Below are 22,630 nucleotides of genomic sequence, written 5' to 3'. Positions count from 1 at the left end.
AGAGACATCTAACATTGCTTTTCTTGTCTGAAACGGGGCTGTGAGAACATCAGGACACACTCGAGAGTGCCCAGCCTGGTGCCCCAAATACACAACTGAATAACTAATGTTCCCCCTTATTCGCTTTGGAACTCACTGTAGGAAGGTAAATAAATCTGACTGAATACTGCTGCCTGTCCCACCCTCTGACCTGGTTTGTCCCCGTCTGGCTCCCTTTTAGTTTCTTTATTCTAAGTTCGGCACCACTGGCGCTGAGTACGTCTACTTCATCGAGAGCCTCCGCATCTCGCCCTTCTCATGTGCTATCCACAAGGTTTGATGTGCAGCTGGGTGGGACGGAAAGGGTCCTCAGGTTGTGCTTGGAAAGAAGTTTACTGAGTAACAAGCTCTGCGCACAGCCCTGCTCCGGGGCCGCTGCTACTCTGCCAAGGCTGCTCGGGCCGTGTGGGGCGGGCGGGCCTCCTGCGCTCGCTTGGTCTCGTCGAGCAGCTCCTGCCAGTTCTTCTCCACCTCCTCCTTGCAGTTGAGGAAGGCGTCCTCCAGCCGCCGCATGGACTCCGCCAGTGTGGGGTTGGTGCGCATCACCACCATGTCGTAGGCCATCCACGTGGCCTGCACTGCAACAACCAGACAGGCCCTGGTCAGGCCACAGGGGCTGCCGCAGCGCTGGAGCCCCCCAGCGAGGGCTGGGCGCCTCCGCTCATGCCCAGCATCCTGGGGACAGGACGTACTGAGTCACCCAGTTACTCGAAGGAGAGAAAGCGGGTTGGCCATGCGTTAGAGGGCTCATGACAACCCTATTAAAACTCCTCTCTAGGAAAACCAGTAATGAACCTTCCCTAATCTCACATAAGCCTTAACTTCTGGATACACCAGCCCACAATACTAAAAGGTTGGAGGCCAATCTGACATGAAATGTTAGGAAAAATGAGAGTAAACACAGGTCCTTACCTATCTGCAGTTCACAGCTAGTGGTTGCCGGGTGACCCCCAAGAAGTCATAACCCTGCCCAAGCTCACATACTCAGGTAGGGCTGACCACTCCCACTCCCCCAAGGCTAGAGCCTCAGGTTATCTCATGCTCATTGGCCTGGGATGCCTGCCCACCTCCACCTTGGCACCCCTCTGCTTTCAATAAGGCCAGTCCAGGGGCTCCTCCTTCTGGGAAGGTTTGCCGAGTTCCATGTTAGGTGTCCTTTGGTGCTCACCACTGCACTGACCACCTTTCTTGCTCTTTCCCTTTGAGAGCAACTTGAGGGCCGCATCCCCTGGGCCTATAGGTGAACATGTGCTTCCTGTACAAATCCAATGGTGTGTGCAGAAGCCCCACCTCCACCTCTTCCCTCTGCAGCACCCGCCCCCCACTGGTGTGGTTCTCCCCTTTAGAACTATGAAGAACAGGGTTGTCTCTCTGTGCAGTAAATACATCTCCTTAGAACTTCTCCTGTCTGGGTTAAAAAATGCTGGATACTTTGGGAAACTATGTCCTTCAGGAAATTAACCAAAGAAGAGACAGGCAGGGAATTCCCTGGCAGTCCAGTGGTTAGGACTCCGCAGTTTCACTGCTGAGGCCGTGGGTTAAATCCCTGGTCAGGGAACTAAGATCCCGCAAGCAGAATGAAAAAAAAAAAAGAGATAGGCAGAATGATTAATAACAAATGCACATGTATGTCTACACACAACCGAGGTCAGCAGTGTGGCAGACTTGAAGTTTTATAGAAAGTGGCATCTGTTTGTTTAGGGAAAAATTGTTAGAAGAGATACGTGCAGTACACCTCAACAGATAGAGGGCATATGATATATAGCTAGCACAGGGATTCTCGATCTTCTGGAAGTATGAGAGTCACTTGGGACACCTGTTAAAATGTAGACCACTGGCCCCTCTCAGAACTCAAAGAAGGTTCTTGTGTAGCAAGTTGGGAATGGTGCCCAGGAAGCTGCATCTTGACAAGCATCCTGGGTAATTCTGGTGCAGGAAGCCTGTAGACCACCACGTGAGGCCACCTGGGCAGCAGGTGGAGCATGGACTTGAAGCCAGGGCAGAGTCTGCTTCCCAGCTCTCCACTCACTGGCTGTGTGACCTGGAGTAAGTGATTTAAACTTACTAACCTCATCTCCTCTTATGTAAAGGACGGAAAACGTCCGGATCTCATGGCTTTGGTGTGAAGATTAAACCGATGATGTATGTAGCCTGTCTCCAACATATTAGATGCTCAAGAAAGGAGAAACTCCTACTATAAAATAAATAATTCAGGTATTCAGGACAAAGAACTAGGGTGGGTAAACAAAACAAAACAAAACAGCCCACAGAAATAAATCTCATATAGTCCTACATAGCAGCTGAAATTCTAGTCCTGAGTTTCCTGAGCTCAAAGCAGAGAAGGAAACATGCTCGGTTATAAGATTCAGTGACCATAAAATAAAAACAAACCCATTGTTTAAGACACTTTTACCCCAAGAAAGAATTTCCTTATAGGTGTATTTCATGAGAGGTGTGTAACATAATGGAAAATGTCCTTGACAACATCCCTACTTTAAATACAAAGACATTCTTCTATGTCTACAGTTGTAGGCACTGGTAAAAGAAAGCTGGTGGCACAGTACCAAAGCACACTTCAGAAAAGGCAATTCAGTGAGACACTAAAACACTATATCAAGTGCATAGCCCTCTTATGATTTGATCCAAGGGAAAAAAAAAAGAAAATATAGAATAGGAAGGACTCACAATCATCTGAAAATCCTTTGGAAATATATGTCGCCTGAGTTTTTCATTCATTCAATGTTTATCGCACACCTGCTCTGTGTCGGCGTTTTGCTAAGGCAGCCCTGATGATACAGCTGTCTACTACAGGACAGACACATCCCTGCCCTCGTGAGCTTCTATACTAGTTGCAGTGGGAGGAGACAGATAATAAACATATAAGACAATTACACATTGTGAAAGGAGCTGCGAAGCAACGTGTATTGTGACAGAGAAATGGGATAGGAAGAGTCTTATTTTAGACCAGGTAGTGAGGGCAGGCCTTCTCAGAGGGTTTTTGGTAAGGCCTATGCAGTAGCAAAGCCAAGGTCCTAATCTCTCGAGGGGCCTGAACAGCAGATACTCTGAGAGGCTAATTAGGACTCGCCCCACAAACTCTGATAAACTGCTGGGTAGGGCCAGGTCCTCACACAGAAATTTAAAAACTGGTCAAGATGTGCACTAGATGCAGGGTTCAGTAAAGGATGAGGATAAAGTGTTCCAAAAATCTGTGTAGGAGAGGGAGGACTAACGAGGGATACAGTGAGTAGATTTATTCTGACAGTAGAAGAGGCAGAAGCAGAGAACAGGAATGACAAGGCTAGTTGAGCCAGGCGATCAAGGGATGAAGATAAGCCTGGAGTTTACAGCCCACAGGCTAATTCACATCACTGGCAAAATAGAAGAATCAACATTTTAAAATGTAAATGGTGAAGGTCTACCTCCTCAAATCTCAGGTCCCAAATGGTTTTACAGATGAGTTCCACCGAACTGTGGAAGAACAGTTAATTCTTACCTAACGTAAGTGATTCCAGAAATTAGAAAAAGAGGGAAGACTGATAAGCTGACTGTATGGACTAGTGTTAACTTTTTTTAAATTTTATTATTATTATTATTTTTTAAAATTTTTTGGCTGCACCACGTGGCATGTGGGATCCTAGTTTCCTGACCAGGGGTTGAACCCGTGCCCTCTGCACTGGAAGCTCCGAGTCTTAACCACTGAACTGCTAAGAAAGTCCCCTGGTGCAACTTTTTAAGAAAAGCATTTGATAGAAGTATTCCATTTACACTGTAGAAAATTTGAGAATAGAGATAAGCAAAAATAAAAACATAATTTTCCCTAAGCTGGTTTATTTTAAAACAAGACAAATATTATATAAAAAAAATTATAGGTCTGTCTCACATGAAAATAGATGTAAAATCCTAATATATGATCTAACCAAACCTAACAATGTGTTAAAATAATATGTTATGATCAAGTAGAGTTTGTAAAAGAAATTCAAGGATAGTTGAGTATCAGAGAATCAATCAGCATAATTAACCACATTAATAAAAGGGGAAATCATAGTAATATCTCAGTTAATGCAAAAAAAGCAGTTAATAAAGTTTAATACTTATTTGTGATTTCAGAAAATCAAAACTAACAAATTAGGAATAGAAGGAGACATTTTAACCTAGTAAAGGTGATACACCAAAAACTTAGAGCAAACATTATACTTAATGGAGAAACTGTGGATAAATTCCTTTGGGAATCAAACAAGAATGCCTCTAATAATGTAATGGGTATTGAAGATGTTGGTAAATGGAATTTAAACATTTAAAAGAAATAAGAGATATAAGGTAAGAGATAAAACTAACAGTATTTGTAAATTATAAAAGTGTATATGAAAGAATAGAGGTCCAATAGTCAAGTCAATCTTAAAAAAATAACAGCTAAAAGGGGGGAATATACCCTATTAGATATCAAGACATCCTATAAAGCCCTGTTTTATTTATTTAGCCACACTGAGTGGCTTGTGGGATCTTAGTTCCCTGACCAGGGATTGAACCTGTGCCCTCAGCAGTGAAAGTGCGGAGTCCTAACCACTAGACCGCCAGGGAATTCCCTAAAGCCCTTTTTTAAAAAAATAGTGTGGTACAGACAAACAGACCAATGAAAGAAAATAGTATGCTCGGAGATAGACCTAAGTTTATATGGAATTTAGTATATGATGAAAGTAACAGTAAAAAATCCTTCAGAAATATACGTCTCCTGAAAAAAGGACAGTATACTCCAGATGGATTAAAGACATAAATATGAAAGATAAAATAACATTTATAGATCAAAATTTAGCAGAATACCTGTGATCTAGGGACTTCTTAAAAACCACAAACCAAATGTCATGAAGAACCTAGGGGTAAGACAGGAATAAAGACACAGACCTACTAGAGAATGGATTTGAGGATATGGGGAGGGGGAAGGGTAAGCTGTGACAAAAAACAAAACAAAACAAAAACAAAACCACAAACCATAAGGCAAAATATTGGTGAATTTCTTTTTATCAAAAAATTTTTTTCTACTAAGGACAACATGGACAAAATTTTCATACAAATGATAGAAGAAATTTACAATCTTAAAACTGATAATGGGTTAATATCTAGAATATACAAGAAATTACTTCAGGGCTTCCCTGGTGGCACAGTGGTTGAGAGTCTGCCTGCCGATGCAGGGGACGCGGGTTCGTGCCCCGGTCCGGGAAGGTCCCACATGCCGCCGGGCGGCTGGGCCCGTGAGCCATGGCCACTGAGCCTGGGCGTCCGGAGCCTGTGCTCCGCAACAGGAGAGGCCGCGACAGTGAGAGGCCCGCGTACCGCAAGAAAAAAAAAAAAAAAAAAAGAAATTACTTCAAATCAATAAAAGAAATTCAGTAACAACAACAAAACCCTGGAAAATAACAAGTGTTGGTGAGGACGTGGAGAAACTGGAATGCTTGTGCATTGCTGGTGGGGTTGTAAAATGATGCACCATTGTGTAAAACAGTTTGACATTCTTCAGGAAGCTAAATATAGAATTACCATATGACCTAGCAATTCTACTCCTACAGAGTGTCCCAAACAATAAAGAATGGGCACTCAAACAAATACTCGTATACACATGTTCATAGTGGCACTATTCACAATAGTTAAATATTGGGACACAACCCAAATATCCATCAGTGGATGAATACACGGAATATATTTTAGCTATATAAAGGAATAAAGTACTCAGAATATGCTACAACATGGGTGAAACTTGAAAATACTATGTTAGGCGAAAGAAGCCAGAAACAAAATGTCACATATTATATGATTCTCTTACATGAAATACCCAGAATAGGTAAATCCATAGAGAATGGAAACAGGTTGGTGGTTGCCAGGGGCTGGGAACAGAGGTATGGGAGTGACTGCTTAATGGGTACGAAGTGTCTTTTTTGCGTGATGAAAATGTTGCGGAACTTGACAGAGTTGGTGGCTGCACAAAATTATGAATGTATTAAATGCCACTGAATGTATACTTTAAAATAGTTAATTTTATGCGAATTCACTTTGATAAAAATTTATTTAAATATTAGATGTAGATATTATAATTATCTTCATTTTTCAAAAGTGGAAACGGACAGAGAGGTTAAGCAGCTTGCCCAAGTCATACAGCTAGTAAGTAGCACAGGCAGGATTTAACCCAAGTAATCAAGCACCCGTGTCCATGTTTTTAGCTGCTTATGGTACACTGCTTCTTACATTCCCTAAGAAGAAACCCAAAAGACTAACAAGCATTTGAAGAGAATCTGGAATTCATTAGACAAGTAAAAATGAAAACAATCAGATATCACTTTACACCTATTAGTCTGGCAAAATTAGAAAGCTGGATAATATCAAGTGTCTGTGAGCTCGTGGGATCTAAGAACCCCAGGCACTGCTGGTTGGAACAGAGTCTGACTCAGCCGTTCTGTGAGGTCATCTGGTAACCCCTAAAATGATTACACAGGTCCTTGAGCATAGATGTGTGAAGATGTTCATTGTAGCATTGTTTTTGGTGACGAAGAGTTGTAGGCAATCTAGGTGTCCATCACCGGGAAGAATGGAGAAGCAAGAAGTAGTGGCTCACCATGGAATAAATACTATATTGCAGTTAAAAGTAATAGATAACATGTACACATGGCTACTCAAATAGGTCTTCATAACATAGTCTTGAGTTTAAAAAGTAAGATACAAGCTGGAGATATAAAACAAAAAGTATGAATTTTACAGAAACACATAAAAAGGGATATACCAAAAAAAGGAATGAAAAAAAGAGCATAAATAAACAAATAAGTGAGGATTGTTACATGGGCCAGTGACGCTAACACGCTATGAACTGAGAAGTATGGTTGTCAACCTTTCTGCCAGAGAACCATAAAGAGAAACAAACTAACAAATAAACCAGACTCATTAGGAAATAACAAGTGGGGATACACTGAGGCAGACAGGCATGGAAGAGAACAAAGTCAATCACAAATATAGAAAACATACTATATTCTCTTCACTGTGCCAGGCAAGTGGGTACCAAGGGAAACAAGCACATTCCAAATACGATTTCACTGTTAGCACTGAACTAGGCAAGGGAGATGCCAGGAGGCTTAAGACACAAGCGTTCTCAAAATGCATAAAAAGTCAGGGAGTTAAGACACATCATTCAATTGAAAAAATATCTATCAAGCACCTAGTATGGGTCAGCACCTGTTTAAGTTCTGGGGACAGAGCAGTGAGAAAAAATGTCAAAAAGTCTTTGTTCTCATGACCATTATATACTAAATAACAAGAAACTTACATAGTGCCTATAGTAAACTTACACAGTGTGTTCGAAGGTTAACAGGTGCTAAGGAGAAAAATAAAGCAGTGAAGGAGGGTTGAGGATGCTAGGAAAAAAGGATCTGCAATTTCAAGAAGGGTGCTCGGGAAAGACTTCACTGAGGAAGTGACCTTTAAATTAACTTTTTTTTTTTTTTTTTTTTCCCGTTACGCGGGCCTCTCACTGTTGTGGCCTCTCCCACTGTGGAGCACAGGCTCCGGACGCGCAGGCTCAGCAGCCATGGCTCACGGGCCCAGCCGCTCTGCGGCATGTGGGATCTTCCCAGACTGGGGCACGAACCCACGTCCCCTGCGTCGGCAGGCGGACTCTCAACCACTGCGCCACCAGGGAAGCCCTAAATTAACTTTTGATGAATAGAAGTTCTTAACATTAGTGTAGTTCAATTTCTCAATCTTTTATTCTGTATTTAGCACTTTTTGCCTTTTGTTTAGAAAATTCTACCCAACCTTCAAAGTTGCAAAGATATTCTCCCCTATTTTCTTCCCAAACTTTAAAATTTATTTTCGATAATTAAGCTCTCATCACTCTGAAGCTACTGTGTGTTTGTGTGTGTGCAGGGATCCGTTTTAAATTTTTATTCTTATTCATAACCAATTTTTCCAGCTTACTTGTTAAATAGTCCCTTCTTTCCTCCACTGATCTTCCATGTCACCTGTGTTACGTATAAAACTTTGTGTGTGTGTGTGTCTGTTTCTGGGCTCTCTGTTGTACTCCATTGCTCAACTTGTCTATTCCTGAGCCAATATGACACTGTCAATTATATAGTTTTATAATAAACTTTGCTAACTGTAGGGTGAATCCCCTGTCCTTGTCTTTCTCAGAAGTATCTTAGCTACTTTTGGCTCTTAAGTCTCCAATAAATGTTTTATTTTTTTTAATTAATTAATTTTTTAATTTTTGGCTGCGTTGTGTCTTCGTTGCTGTGCGTGGGCTCTCTCCAGCTGCCGCAAGTGGGGGCTACTCTTCGTTGCGGTGCGCGGGCTTCTCATTGTGGTGGCTTCTCTTGTCGCGGAGCACCGGCTCCAGGCACGCGGGCCTCAGCAGTTGTGGCACGTGGGCTCCAGAGCACAGGCTCAGTAGTTGTGGCACACGGACTTAGTTGCTCCGTTGCACGTGGGGTCCCCCTGGACCGGGGCTCAAACCACTGCAGGCGGACTCCCAACCACTGCAATACCAGGGAAGCCCAAGTCTCCAATAAATGTTTTAGAATCAACCTGTCAAGTTCCATGAAAAACCCTATTAGGATTTTTATTAGAACTACTTTGAAGCCTTGGATGGAATTTGGGGAGAATGAACACATTTATTATATTTTCTTTCTACTCATGAAGGTAGCTATAGCTCCATTTATTTTGGTCTTTAATATCTGTTAGTCAAGCTTTGTAACTTTCTGCATATAGGCCTTGCATATTTCTTGTTAAACTTCTTCCAAGGTAATTCATAGATGTACGTGTTTGTGTTACTGTTATTGTTGCTATTATAAATGGTGCCTTAAAAAAATATGTTCTAATTCTTTGCTGCAGGTATAGAAAAATGCAATTAACTTCTGTACATTGATTTTATATTCAGCCACCTTGCTAAGCTTTATTATTTCCAATAAGATGTGTTTTATGTTCTACATAATAAATTCGGTAATTAGCTCCACGTTGGCCCCAGCAGTCCCTGCCTTCTGGTAGCCACACCCTTCTGTAGTTCTCTCGCATTGTCCCAGAGTTGATCCATGTGGCCAACAGGTTATGGCAGAAGTGATGGTATGTCACTTCCAAGATTAGATGATAAAAGACTGTATCTTCTGTCTTGGGTTCTCTCTCTATTATATATATAAATATTTCTTGGATCACTTGCTCTGAGGGAAGTTATTACATGACCAGCCCTGTGGAGAAGCTGCATAGAAAGCCTCCTGCCAACAGCTACGTGAGCTTGGAAGGAGACTCTCCAGCATCCAGTCAAGTATCCAGAGATTGAAGCCATGACCTACAACTTGACTGCAAACTCATGAAAACCACATCCAGAACCACGCAGCTAAGCCATTCTCAGATTCCTGACCCTCAGCAATTGTGATAATAAATGTTTCTTGTTTTAACCTGCTAAGTTTGGGTTAATTTGTAATGCAGCAAATAGATAACTAATACAGATTTTGGTACTGAGAGTATGGTGCTGCTGTAACAAAAACCTAAAATGTAAGAGTAGCTTTGGAATGGGACAGTTGTTGGAAGCTAGAAAACTGTAAAGATTTTGAGGAGAGCATTAATGAAAGTTTAAAGTGCCTCAAACTCACTGTTCATAGGATTTTGGATTTTGAGGAGGCTGCATCCGACATCATCTATGGTCCTTGGAGATGTAAATATGTTGACTCTTGTTTCTGTGGACTTTCACTAACAGTGGCTTATCATCTCATGTATTTATTGGTTAGGTCATTGCTGAGCTAGCTCCCAGTGTCCTCTACACTGCTACAGAATCTTTCTAAAACACTTATCTCTTCATGTCATTCCACTGCCTAACTTTCTTCAGTTATTCCCGTTGCCTGTAGGATGATTTCTTGGTGTGGCACGCGAAATCTTTCATGATCTGACCCCAGATGATTCATTTAGATTTACTCTCTATCACTTCCACTTATAGTGTATTCAACAGTAATTGAACCCTAAGTCCAACCAGCTTTCTTATTCTTTTGTTCCTTGGCACAAACTGTTCTTTTTGTCTGAAAGCCTTCCCTGCCACCTGTCTATCTGGGGAACTCCTTACAATACTTCAGAGAAATGCTCCATACCTCCTCTTAAAAAATTCCACAATTTACTACACAGATTTCAGCCACTCATCCAAAATCTCATTGAAATTTTAATATCCTTTTATTATAGCAATTAACATAGTATATTGCATTTATGTGTCTGTACATTTATTTCTCCATTAGATTATAAGCAATTTGCGCTCAGGGCTTGGCATAGGTGGTTATTTAGAAAGTGTTTGTTGGGACTTCCCTGGTGGCCCAGTGGGTAAGACTCCATGCTCCCAGTGCAGGGGGCCCAGGTTTGATCCTTGGTCAGGAAACTAGATCCCACATGCATGCCGCAACTAAGAATCCACATGCTGCAACTAAGACCCAGCGCAGCCTAAATAAATAAATTAATAAATATTTTTTAAAAATAGTGTTTGTCGAACAAATGAATGAATGAATGAACAGTGCTTTAACCCCTCAGTCTTTGAGCTCTGGGATTATATTTTTCCGGCTTTACTGAAGTATAATTGACAAATAAAAATTGTATATATTTAAGGTGTACGATGTGATTTTTTTTTTTTTTTTTTTTTTTTTTGCGGTACGCGGGCCTCTCACTGTTGTGGCCTCTCCTGTTGCGGAGCACAGGCTCCGGACGCGCAGGCCCAGCGGCCATGGCTCACGGGCCCAGCCGCTGCGCAGCATGTGGGATCTTCCCAGACCGGGGCACGAACCCATGTTCCCTGCATCAGCAGGCGGACTCTGAGCCACTGCACCACCAGGGAAGCCCCGATGTGATGTTTTGATATTGTATGCATTGTGAAGTGATTATCAGCATCAAGCTAATTAACATTTCCATCACCTCACAGTTATGTGGGGGTTTTTTTTTTTTTGCTATGGAGAGAACACTTAAGATCTACATTTGTAGAAAATTTCAAGTATACAATATCATATTAGCTGTAGTCATGATGCTGTACATCTCCAGAATGCATTCTTCTTGCATAATTTCCTGGATATATACCCAGAAGGGGAATTGCTGATCATGTGGTAGTTCTATTTTTTTTTTTTTTTTTTTTTGCGGTACGTGGGCTTGTCACTGTTGTGGCCTCTCCCGTTGCAGAGCACAGGCTCCGGACGCGCAGGCTCAGCGGCCATGGCTCACGGGCCCAGCCGCTCCGCGGCATGTGGGATCTTCCCGGACCGGGGCACGAACCCACGTCCCCTGCATCAGCAGGCGGACTTTCAACCACTGCGCCACCAGGGAAGCCCCTCGGTAGTTCTATTTTTAATGTTTTGAGAAACCTCCATACTCTTTTCCATAACGGCTACACCAGTTTATATTGGTACATTATACCGTTTGCATTGGCTCTGTGATTATATTTTTGACAATATATAAAACTGGCCCTGGGCTTCCCTGGTGGCGCAGTGGTTGAGAATCTGCCTGCCAATGCAGGGGACATGGGTTCGAGCCCTGGTCTGGGAAGATCCCACATGCTGCGGAGCAACTAGGCCCGTGAGCCCCAACTACTGAGCCTGCGCGTCTGGAGCCTGTGCTCCGCAACAAAAGAGGCCGCGATAGTGAGAGGCCTGTGCACCACGATGAAGAGTGGCCCCCGCTTGCCACAACTAGAGAAAGTCCTCGCACAGAAACGAAGACGCAACACAGCCAAAAATAAATAAATAAATAAATTTAAGACATATGTCAATATTAAAAAAAAAAAATTGGACAATCTCTTAAAAAAAAACCAAAAAGAACCTGGCCCTTCCCACTCAGCATATTCATAAGTGAACTCACTCTTCCCCACATCCTTCTAAACCTGCTATTCTTTCTGTATTCAGAAACTCTCATCTCTTCACTTTTCTCCTTTCCTCTTTCATTCAGCTAACTCATGTTCATATTTTAGTCTTAGCTGAGAAGTAATTTACTCGAGGAGGCCTTCCTTGGCTCCTTATATCAAATTAGGTTCCACTTTTGGCTACCCATAGCACCACGTAGATTATTCAGTCCTAACACTCATAGAAATCTATTGTAACTACTTGTTTAGTTATTTTTCCTCTTCACATGATCGTCAGCTTCAGGAAGAGGCACCCTACAACAGTGCAGCTGGAGGGCTGCCCATCGCGGGAAGGGAAATTATCAGATATTTTGGGGACTATTAGACACTGGCTCTGAACTGACATTAATTCCTGGTGACCCAAAACATCGCTACCAGTGTAGTGATCTACCAGTCAGAAGAGGGGCTTATGGAGGTAAGGTTATCAATGGAGTTCTAGCTGAGGTCTGTCTCACAGTGGGCTTAGTGGGCTTCTGAAGCCACTTTATGGTAATTTTCTCAGTTCCAGGATGCATAATCGAAATATATATACGCAGCAACTGGGAGAATCCCCACATTTGTTCCCTAATCCACAGAGTGAGGGCTATTTGGTAGGAAAGACCAAGTGAAAACCACTAGAACTGCCTCTACCTATGAAAGCAGTAAACTAAAAGCAACACTGTATTCCTGGAGGGATTGCCAAGATTATTACCACCATTAAGGACTTGAAAGATGCAGGGGGTAACTCCACCACAGTCCCATTCAACTTGCCTGTTTGGTCTGTACAGAAGACAAGTCTGAGAGAATGACAGTGGATTATTGTAAACTCAGTCAGGTGGTGACTCCAATTGCAGCTGCTGTTCCAGATGTGGTTTCGTTGCTTGAACAAATTAACACATCCCCTGGTACCTGGTGTGCAGCTATTGATCTGAAAAATGCTGTTTTCTCTATATCTCTTAGTAAACACCACCTAAAGCAGTTTGGTTTCCACTGACAAGGCTAACAATACATTTTCATTATCCTAATTCAGGTATATCGACTCTCCAGCTCCTTAGTTGCCTCTCCCTTCCACAGGGCATCAAGCTCTTCCATTATATTGATATTATGCTGACTGGACCTGGTGAGCAAAGGAAGCCAGACACAAGTGTATACACTGTGATTCCATTTATATGAAACACTAGGCAAGTATATCAGTTGCTGCCTGGTGCTGGGGAAGGAAGAGTGGGAATTAACTGGGGAGGGGCAAAAGGAAACGCTTTGGAGAGATAGAAATAATTTGTACTTTGACAATAGTGTTAGTTATAATGGTGTATACATTTTGCAAAACTCAGTGAACATTACACTTAAAATATTTATTTTATTATTTATTTATACCTAAATAAAGGTGACTTAAAAGCAATAAAAAACAAGAACACTATTTATCAGTACTTATGGGTTGCAATGACATATCTAGAGATAAATGCACAGCTCCAAATGTTTTCATAACTTAAAAAGGAATAAAAATAAATGGATAAAGCATTTAACTCAAAGTTTTACTAAAACAATAATAAAATTTTAGGGAAGGCAGGATGAAGAAAGCCCAGAAATCCAATTAATTTAGAATGTAGAAAAACAAATGCATATTAAGATGCTTTCCCTGCCCATATGCCCTTCTCTGAGACTCTGTCTTCATCCACAGGTCCTACAGATGCGTTGAGCTTAAACTTCCATATTATCACCCATGTGGCCTAGCCTAGCCACTCATGAATGATGTACATTATTGCATACTTTGTAACCTTTAAAAGTAACAGACTGGATGTATACATAGCATCTTGGAAAGAGCTGACACACATAATTCTGAATGAAAAAAAAGTATGAAAAATATATAATCATTTATAGAAATTTAACATAAATTTACCATTCATAGAAATTTCAAATAAATGTATAAAATAGCAATATACATTTCACAAGAACATACACACACAAAAAATACACATTAGACTTGTTGCCTACGGGTGGAGAGAGGAAAGGGAATGGAGCATGGGGACCGAAGGGGATAAATAAAAAAATTAAACTAGTAGTGCCCTGCATGGACCAATGAATCATAATGTATCACAAACTGAGAAGTATGATAAAATCAATTCTCTACATCTGAGGTTGAAAATAAAGAGACAAGAAAATTGTTATACAACAGCATAATCAGGGAACAGGGCGACAGTCTTGAGGCACTGACACAAAGTAAAATGGAAAATAACAAAGAAATAAAATGGATTACAGAGATGATGATGAAGATAAGACAAAAAGAGACAGACAATATGGATAACTGGAATTTCTGCAGAAATAAACCAAATAAATAGAATTAAAAGTATCCAAAGATATGATAACTGAATAAGATCTTATGAAAATACTCAAATCAGGCTTCCCTGGTGGCTCAGCGGTTAAGAATCCACCTGCCAATGCAGGGGACACTGGTTCGAGCCCTGGTCCGGGAAGATCCCACATGCAGCGGAGCAACTAAGCCTGTGCGCCACAACTACTGAGCCTGCGCTCTAGAGCCTGCAAGTGACAGCTACTGAGCCCGCGAGCCTAGAGCCCGTGCTCCACAACAAGAGAAGCCACCGCAATAAGAAACCTGCGCACCACAACAAAGAGTAGCCCCCGCTCACCGCAACTAGAGAAAGCCCGCGCACAGCAATGAAGACCCAAAGCAGCCAAAAATAAATAAATAAATAAAATAAATAAAATAAAATAAATAAATAAAAAATACTCAAATCTACAGCTCTAGAGATCTAACATGTCCTAGGAAATATGTCAGAGGGTATTAACACCAATCTTATGCTGGTGAAGTATAGAACTCCAAGAATAAAGAAAGAATCTTACAGGCAGAAAAGTCATTTTTAAGAGGCAGAGTGTTTCACACATCTTCACAGTGCCACTAAATGCTGAAAACATATTTTACGTTATAAAGAAAATAATTATATACCTAACCAAGTTACCATCCAGTTATAAACATAGATATATTCTCAAGCATTTATGAATTCAAGGAATACAATGTCCAACGCTATAGTTACTAGGTTTAACTCTTTGAATTATTTGAATACAGAATGTGTGAGTCTCAACAACCTTAGGAATTATGATTACAGAATAGAGTGTAAATGTTCTAAATGTTATTGTTAATGTAAACATTATTTGTACTTGATAATAGACAAATACAGGTAATAGTATAACGAAGGACAGTTGTGTCTCAGTTTCTTTACTTGTAAATAGGGATAATAACAATCCCTATATCTCAAAAATTGTTGTGAGGATTAAATAAACAAATTCATATAGTGCTTAGTATAGGATATAGCAATTAATAAGGCATAAATACTACTGATTAGTGTTATTAGATCCTGAATAAAGATAAAAGATACAACTAAAAATAAAAAAAAGATACAACTGAAGAAATAACACTAATTTCCTTAATGTTTCCCCACAAACTTTCTTAATTTTAGTATAGTTTTTATGGTGAAGAAATATTTATTTTAAGTAAAGAATTTCTTCAGTTTAAATTCTTAAGTAAAATTAAAGGTAGTACTCTTTGTTTTAAAAGTAGCTTGTATAGTATGATTCCATTTTCATTAAAGTGTATCTGTCAAAAAAAGATTCCTCTATGCATCCCGTATTGGTCCATTATTCTGTTTTTGCATAGAGAGAGACTTGGAATCATGTTTGCCAGTGTTAACAGTAGTTAATTCTGAGTGGCTGGATTTTGCTGATTTTAAACTTTTCTTGTAATTTTCTATTTAATTTACTTTGGATTTTAAAAACAATGTACATGGAACATTTCTTTTAACAATCATTGTTTATTTAATAATTATCAACTTATGAATTATTAATAATAGTTATTAAATAATAAACATGATTATTCATTACAATCATCTAATAATAGTTATTTATTTTAAAATGCTAATAATGCTATATATAGCAGTAATCTAATAAATTAGAAAATACTGATGAAATGGATGAAGTGGGAGGATAAATGAAATACACAAACTGACACAATCTTAAAGCATTAACCAAAGAAGAAATTGAAAAAGTTATCAGAAGTTATCTCTAGCAGTTTCACCATTAACTGTTCAATGAAGAGTTGTTTCCAAATACTATACGTATAATTTCAGAATACAGAAAAAGATAGAAGACTCTAGAGGCTGAGTAGAGCTGGATATTACTACAGTTTGACCAAGTGCCTTTGAGCAAGTTATTTATTTATTTATTTATTCTGGCCGTGTTGCACAGCCTGTGGGATCTTAGTTCCTTGACCAGGGATTGAACCTGGGCCCTGGCAGTGAAACCGCTGAATCCTAACCATGGGATCACCAGGGAATTCCCTGAAAAAGTTATGTAAACTCTGTAAGCTCTAATTTCCTCCTCATATGTAAAGTGGAAACAATAATAGTGTCTCTCCCCCATAAACTTGTTAGGAAGAATAAATGAGATAATGTGTGTAAAGCATATGGTAAAGAGACCAATACATGGTAAACAATAAACATAAGCTATTAATAATAAAATTACTACTATTATTAGAATAATACAAAATATCCAAGAATCTACAGCCTTCCTGTACACTAGTATTAATTATGTAGTAAATAAAATAGAAAAACACCCCATTTATAATAGGAACAGAAACACAGAAGTAAATGTACTGAACACTCTGGAGAGTGCCCCCTTTGACGGCATATATACTAAAATTGGAATGATACGGAAAAGACTGGCATGGCCGCTGTGCAAGGATGACATGCCAATTTGTGAAGGATTTCACATGTTTATGTAATGAACAGCATGATGACTATAGTTAACCAGACTGCATTGTATATGTGAAAGTTACTAAGGGAATAGTATCTTTAAAGTTTTCATCGTAAGGGAAAAAATAACTTGTAACCATGTGAGGTGGTGGATATTAACTACATGCATTATGGTAATCATTTTGCAATATATACATATATCAAGTCATTATGTTATACAATCTAAACTTATACAATATTATATGTCAATTATATCTCAATAAAACTGGAAAAAATAAAATAAAATTGAAGGCAAAAAAAATCTGGAGAAAAATATTGCAAAACCCTTTGAGACATGTTAAAGACATGTTAAAGAACACTGGAATAATTGGAGAGGAATAGCACATTCCTACCTGAGAATGCTTAATGTTAAAAATATATCATTCTTGGGCTTCCCTGGTGGCGCAGTGGTTGAGAATCTGCCTGCCAATGCAGGGGACACGGGTTCAAGCCCTGGTCTGGGAAGATCCCACATGCCGCGGAGCAACTAGGCCCATGAGCCACAACTACTGAGCCTGCGCGTCTGGAGCCTGTGCTCCACAACAAGAGAGGCCACGACAGTGAGAGGCCCGCACACCGCGATGAAGAGCGGCCCCCGCTTGCCACAACTAGAGAAAGCCCTCGCACAGAAACAAAGACCCAACACAGCCAAAAATAAATAAATATTTAAAAATATATATATATCATTCTTTCTATATTAATGTATAGGTTTAACACAATTCCAAATAAAATATTAAATGAATCTATTACTCATCTGGAGAATAAACGTGTGAGAATAGGTATAAAAAGAAAAAAGGAAAGAAAAAAGAATAATGAAGGGGAACTCACTGATTAATAATAATGAAACCAGTGTGATAAGCCATAAAACCTAACATATTATATAACAGGTTAGCTATCTCTGCTCTACTATATATAAAAACTTCATGAGTAATAAAGAAATTACTTCTAAACTAACAGGACAGGATGGGATAGATTTGGAGATGAGGGAAACCAAGTTAGAATCTCTCCTTCTACCTGAGAAATTTTACATTCTCAAGGCTCACCCCCATAAGGCATTCTACAGCTAAATCTGTACTGTATCCTAGGTCATGAGTTGACTTAAGCTCAAGAGAACAGAAAGAGAAACTTTAGGCCTTGGAGTCAAGATGATTTGGCTTTTTAATATTGCTTAAGTTATGCATATATACTTAATAGTTTAAGCACATATATTTATATAAATACATATAAATATGCACACTTACATTTATTTGCTGGTTGGTGCTTTTGATAGTTGATGACTGCTTGTTTGGTGATTTTCCTTGCCCTGTGTGGTCACTGGAAAAATTGGGCAAGAGCCTTCCCAGGGGCAACAGAGGCCAAGAACTTACGTGTTGGGCTTCACTTTAAATTTAACCTAAAGGGTAAGGGTGTGAGATTCATCATGGCCCCAAATCATGCTACTTCTGTCAACAATATTTATCCTAACTTGACCTAGAGACACTATGACAAAATAGTTCTGCTGCTTACACTTCAGGTAGAAAATATTTTATTGTTCTCAACCGTTGGATTTGAGTCCGTGGACCCAAGAACGTACTGTTTACTTAAGAAATTACGAAAGGTAAACTTTACAAAACATTTTAATACTATTTAACCTGTGGTTGCTTATATGTTGATAAAAACATATCTTCACCAGCTGATAAACTGCTAAAGAAAAAATTTGAAAGATGTATATTGCCCCCCAAATTAGACAACTGTGCAGAACATTTATATAAAAATAGAATAATAAAAAGAGGAAAATATGTGCAACTAAAACGAAGGAAAGAATAAGCTAAAGGGGAAATAATGGACCTTCCATCAACTCGAGGAATGTGACGTGGAAAAGCACCAAGGGGAGGGGATATGGAATCATGCACAGCAGAAGCCTCATTCATGCCAAGTAGATGCAGGCTACATTTGTTTTATTTCTGTGAGAAAGGAAGTACACAAGCCTTCCAGGATGTGCAGATGCTTAAATACAATAGTTGAATCTATCAAACAATTTCAGGTTTACTTAGAAAACTTAAAAGACAAATTTTTAAAATTGTCAAAGCTAAGTCTTTTATGTGACTTGTTTCCATATAAACACCTGTCAACCTTGTCTCTAAGGTGAGAGAGCATTGTTTTTACAACACTACTACCTTAGTAATATCACCTTAGCAATATTAACTTTTATTATTACTTAATAACTTACTTAACTATTACCTTAATTACTGTTGGAATTATTTGCCAAAAAGAGAGACTCTAGTGAATCTAAATAAAAATGCAGTACACAGCCTGGTTCCTTTGGCACACCAGATAGTTTAAAATTAAATGTTTAAAAAAACAAACAGGATTTCCCTGGTGGCGCAGTGGTTAAGAATCCGCCCGCCAATGCAGGGGACACGGGTTCGAGCCTTGGTCCGGGAAGATCCCACATGTCGCGGAGCAATGAAGCATGTGCACCACAACTACCGAGCCTCTGCTCTGGAGCCCGTAAGCCATAACTACTGAGTCTGTGTGCCACAACTACTGAAGCCCACGTGCCTAGAGCCTGTGCTCCGCAGCAAGAGAAGCCACCGCAATGAGAAGACTGTGCACTGCAACAAAGAGTAGCCCCCGCTCGCCACAACTAGAGAAAGCCTGTGTGCAGCAAAGAAGACCCAATGCAGCCAAAAATAAATAAATAAATTTATTAAAAAAAAAAGAAAACACAAAGTAGAAGAAAATATAAATGACTATTTCACTGATCTTGGATTAGGGAAAGGTTTTCTAGGCATCACAGCAATGGGAATAAATCAGAAAAGAAAATATTGATACTTTTTTCTACATATGACTTCTGTTTACCAAAGCTTCGTATACAAAATTAAAGGAAAATAACAAACTGGGAAAAATATTTACTACAATTTTGAACAAGTCTTAATACATAAAGAGCTCTTACAAATCAATAAGAGATGCTATCACAGAAATCTGTTATTCTCTTATTGTTCTCAGTGCCAAGCCTGAGGTAAGGCTAGCCCCTTTTTAGCCTTTAGTTCTGCAAAACGTTCCTAATTGGCCTTCCTGCCTCTAGTCTTCCCTCTCCGAACCATCTCTCACACTGCTACCAGAGGTATCTTTTCAAAAGGCAAGTGTCTTCCTTGAAATCCCAAATGGCTCCCTATCACCTGAACAAGAAAGGTAAACCTCTTTAGCTTGGCGCTGAAGACCCTTCTTCTCACCTTTTGAGCCTCTTCTTTCTTTGGCCTGCCTCCTTGTGAATCTCATGCACTAATATGACTTCTTGACTATGCCAGTCTTTCCCACACGGGCACACAGCCTTGGCTATCTCCTCCTACCCATGGGCCCTACCCCATCTGTCCAATCCCTGCTGCTTCCCTAGTGCTCTGCTCTGTTCAAAGCCTCACTTGCTTCCCCAGGCAGTCAGCCTCTCCTTCTTCTCTGCTCCCTCCCTGGTACTTGGTATACACCATTATTAGCATTTCCCAGGTTATAATTTTAACATAAAGTTAAAATGTGCTTTAATTTTAATTTATATATTTAAATTATAATTAGTCATCTTGATGTCTGTTTCTGGCCCCTGCCCACTTCTTCTAATGAAGGAGCATCTCTATTCAACTTTGTATTCTTAGAAAAGCACATAGTAGGTGCTTAGTAAATGCTGTTAAATAAGAGACTATTTAATTAGATTGAAGGAGTTAAATAACTTATAGTGGAAAATGAATTACAGAATATTTTAGCAAGGTATATATAAGACTTTCAAGTACATGGGCACAAAATTGCAAACATTTCTAAGCAGAAATTTTCTGAAGACTGTTGTAATAAATGGAGATTATTTATAAACTAATAATGTCCTTAAAAATAATGTGTTTTCATTTGAGTAGAGTATGCAGGCTTTCTAAAATTTGTTTTACATTATGGTTTTCTCTAGCAAAACTTAGGCTCACACAATTATAAGAATTACACATATTCTGAACTAGTAAAGAACAAATTAAAAACTTATAATGGTATCACTACCACTGCTAGTTACCGCTTAGTGGAAACATGTTGAATAAAATAACAGACAAACATTTTTTTCCAAAAATGGAGAAATTTGTTGAACTCTACTGCTGCTTCATTACACTGGCTGTACCTCCCATTTCAGCACCTCGCCAGTCTTAGCACTATTTCTCTGAACTCTTCTTATTTAAATGATTCACAGAAAGTATGTTCCAACTTTGTTCACAGGTGTTATATTAACATAATTTGTCATTTGCTGAGTACTTGAGCTTGGGTATGGTACTGTGTGCCCAGTTACAAAAGAAGAAGTCACTATTTCTGCCCTCAAAAAGATAACAGCCCATTTGCAGAAATAAGATGCAAGCGCACATAAAATAATCAGAAAACGAGTCAAGGCAATATTCAGAGGTTCGTGTAAAATCTTGTGGTACAGTAGTTATATGGTGCAGAAGTTGAAAAGTAGTCAGGCAAGACCTGGTTGAGAAGGCCCTTGATTTGAGCTTAGAAGTGTAGGGAGGATTTGAGCTCTTGGAAAGAAGGGTGAAGGTACCCTGCCTGGGAAAACATCTTACCTGAGATTTTTTCCATCTCTTCCAATAGCTTTTCCAAGTCTTTATTCAGGTCTGACAGCATTTTCAGCATGTTTTCATAGTTTCTTTCACCAGGGTCAGAATCAGCCATCTAGGCAGTGCACAGAAAGAAGATGCAGTGAGACAAACCAGTGTTTCAATTCTAGCTCCACTACTCACAGCTGGGTAGCCCAAGCCGGAAAACTTAGGTCATCTTTAACTCCTCTTATCTTCCTGACCTAAGGGGTCACTGAAACTCACCAATTTTATTTGTTTATGGAATAAACATTAAATCATCTATGGGTCAGGAAGGGTCAGTGCTTGAGAGTCACCAGTAAACTGAATCCTGCCCTTGTGGAGATCATAGCCTGGCCCAGCTCTTTAAAGTCTCTCCTATCACTGCCTTCCTCCCTCTCTCCAAGGTTGCTGCTTTAATTGAGGTCCATTCCATTATCCACCATTGATTACAGATTTACTGGGCATCTACTATGTGCCAGACATCTACTATGGCTCTGGGGACACTGCAGCATATCTGAGGATCCAAACAGACTGGATGCTGTCATGGAGCTTCCATTCCAGGGAGAGAGACTGATAATAGCCAAGTTAACAGTTTCATAAAGATACCTTCAGTTTGTGGTCACTGCTACAAAGAAAATAAAAAGGATGGTGTAATAAAGATTTCTCATGGGGAGAAATGCTTTGGCTTGTAAAGTCCAAGAAGTCCTTTCTAATGAAGTGACATTTGAACTGCCATTTGAATGACAAAAAGGAGTTGTCAAGTGAAGATCTAGGGGAAGAGTTCTAGACAGAGGGAATGGCTCAAGAAAAAGTGGGAGTGTCCCTGGTGTGTTTTAAGGAATAGAGAATGGGGCTGAGGAGAAGAGTGGTAGGACATGAGATCAACTAAGTAGGCAAGAACTTTGGTTTTATTTTGACAGTGCGGAAAAGCCACTGGAGGTTGAGAGAGCAGGGGATTATGTGATTATGTTTTAAGGTAACAGCAGACTTCAGCTGCTGTTTGGAAAATGGACTGCTGCAGAAGGCTGAGAGGAGGAAAGAGTGGGAAGACCAATTAGACAGGAGAGCACTAAAGTGGTCTAGAGATGACAGTGGCTTGGACTTCGGTGATAATATGAATAGTGAGAAGTGAAGTGTTCTGGTTATATTTTGGAAGATAAACCAACAGAATTGGGTACAGGACTTGTGTCAAGGTTTGCAGGGGCAAGTGATGGGAAGAGAGAAAGTAAAATGACTTCTAATTTTGGTGAGAACAACTTAATGGATGGTGGTGTTATTAACTGAAATGGGGAAGAGTAGGAGAGGAGCAGATTAGAAGGTAAACCAGGTGCTTTTCTTTT

The 22,630-nt window shown here is 39.8% G+C and overlaps 1 protein-coding gene and 1 non-coding gene across 2 annotated transcripts in view; one reads left to right on the top strand and one right to left on the bottom strand.

The window, feature by feature from the left end:
* Positions 1-329: 329 nt before the first annotated feature.
* The window catches only part of SYCE3 (synaptonemal complex central element protein 3), a 28,563-nt gene continuing 6,262 nt past the window's right edge, over positions 330-22,630 (bottom strand). Inside the window, exons 2-3 of the mRNA XM_004314515.4 lie at positions 21,276-21,384; positions 330-617 (exon numbers count right to left, since the gene is read on the bottom strand). Of these exons, the coding sequence (XP_004314563.1) occupies positions 418-617; positions 21,276-21,384 (309 nt within the window). The 3' untranslated portion in view covers positions 330-417. The remainder of the gene's footprint in view (positions 618-21,275; positions 21,385-22,630) is intronic.
* LOC117314337 (U6 spliceosomal RNA) lies at positions 16,588-16,694 on the top strand. The gene has a single exon (XR_004529088.1). It is a non-coding gene; the product is annotated as a U6 spliceosomal RNA (small nuclear RNA).

This window comes from Tursiops truncatus, chromosome 11, assembly GCF_011762595.2.
Source record: "Tursiops truncatus isolate mTurTru1 chromosome 11, mTurTru1.mat.Y, whole genome shotgun sequence".
Lineage (NCBI taxonomy): Eukaryota > Metazoa > Chordata > Mammalia > Artiodactyla > Delphinidae > Tursiops > Tursiops truncatus.
Note: the sequence above shows the minus strand (reverse complement) of the source record. Positions and strands in the feature narration are given on the sequence as shown.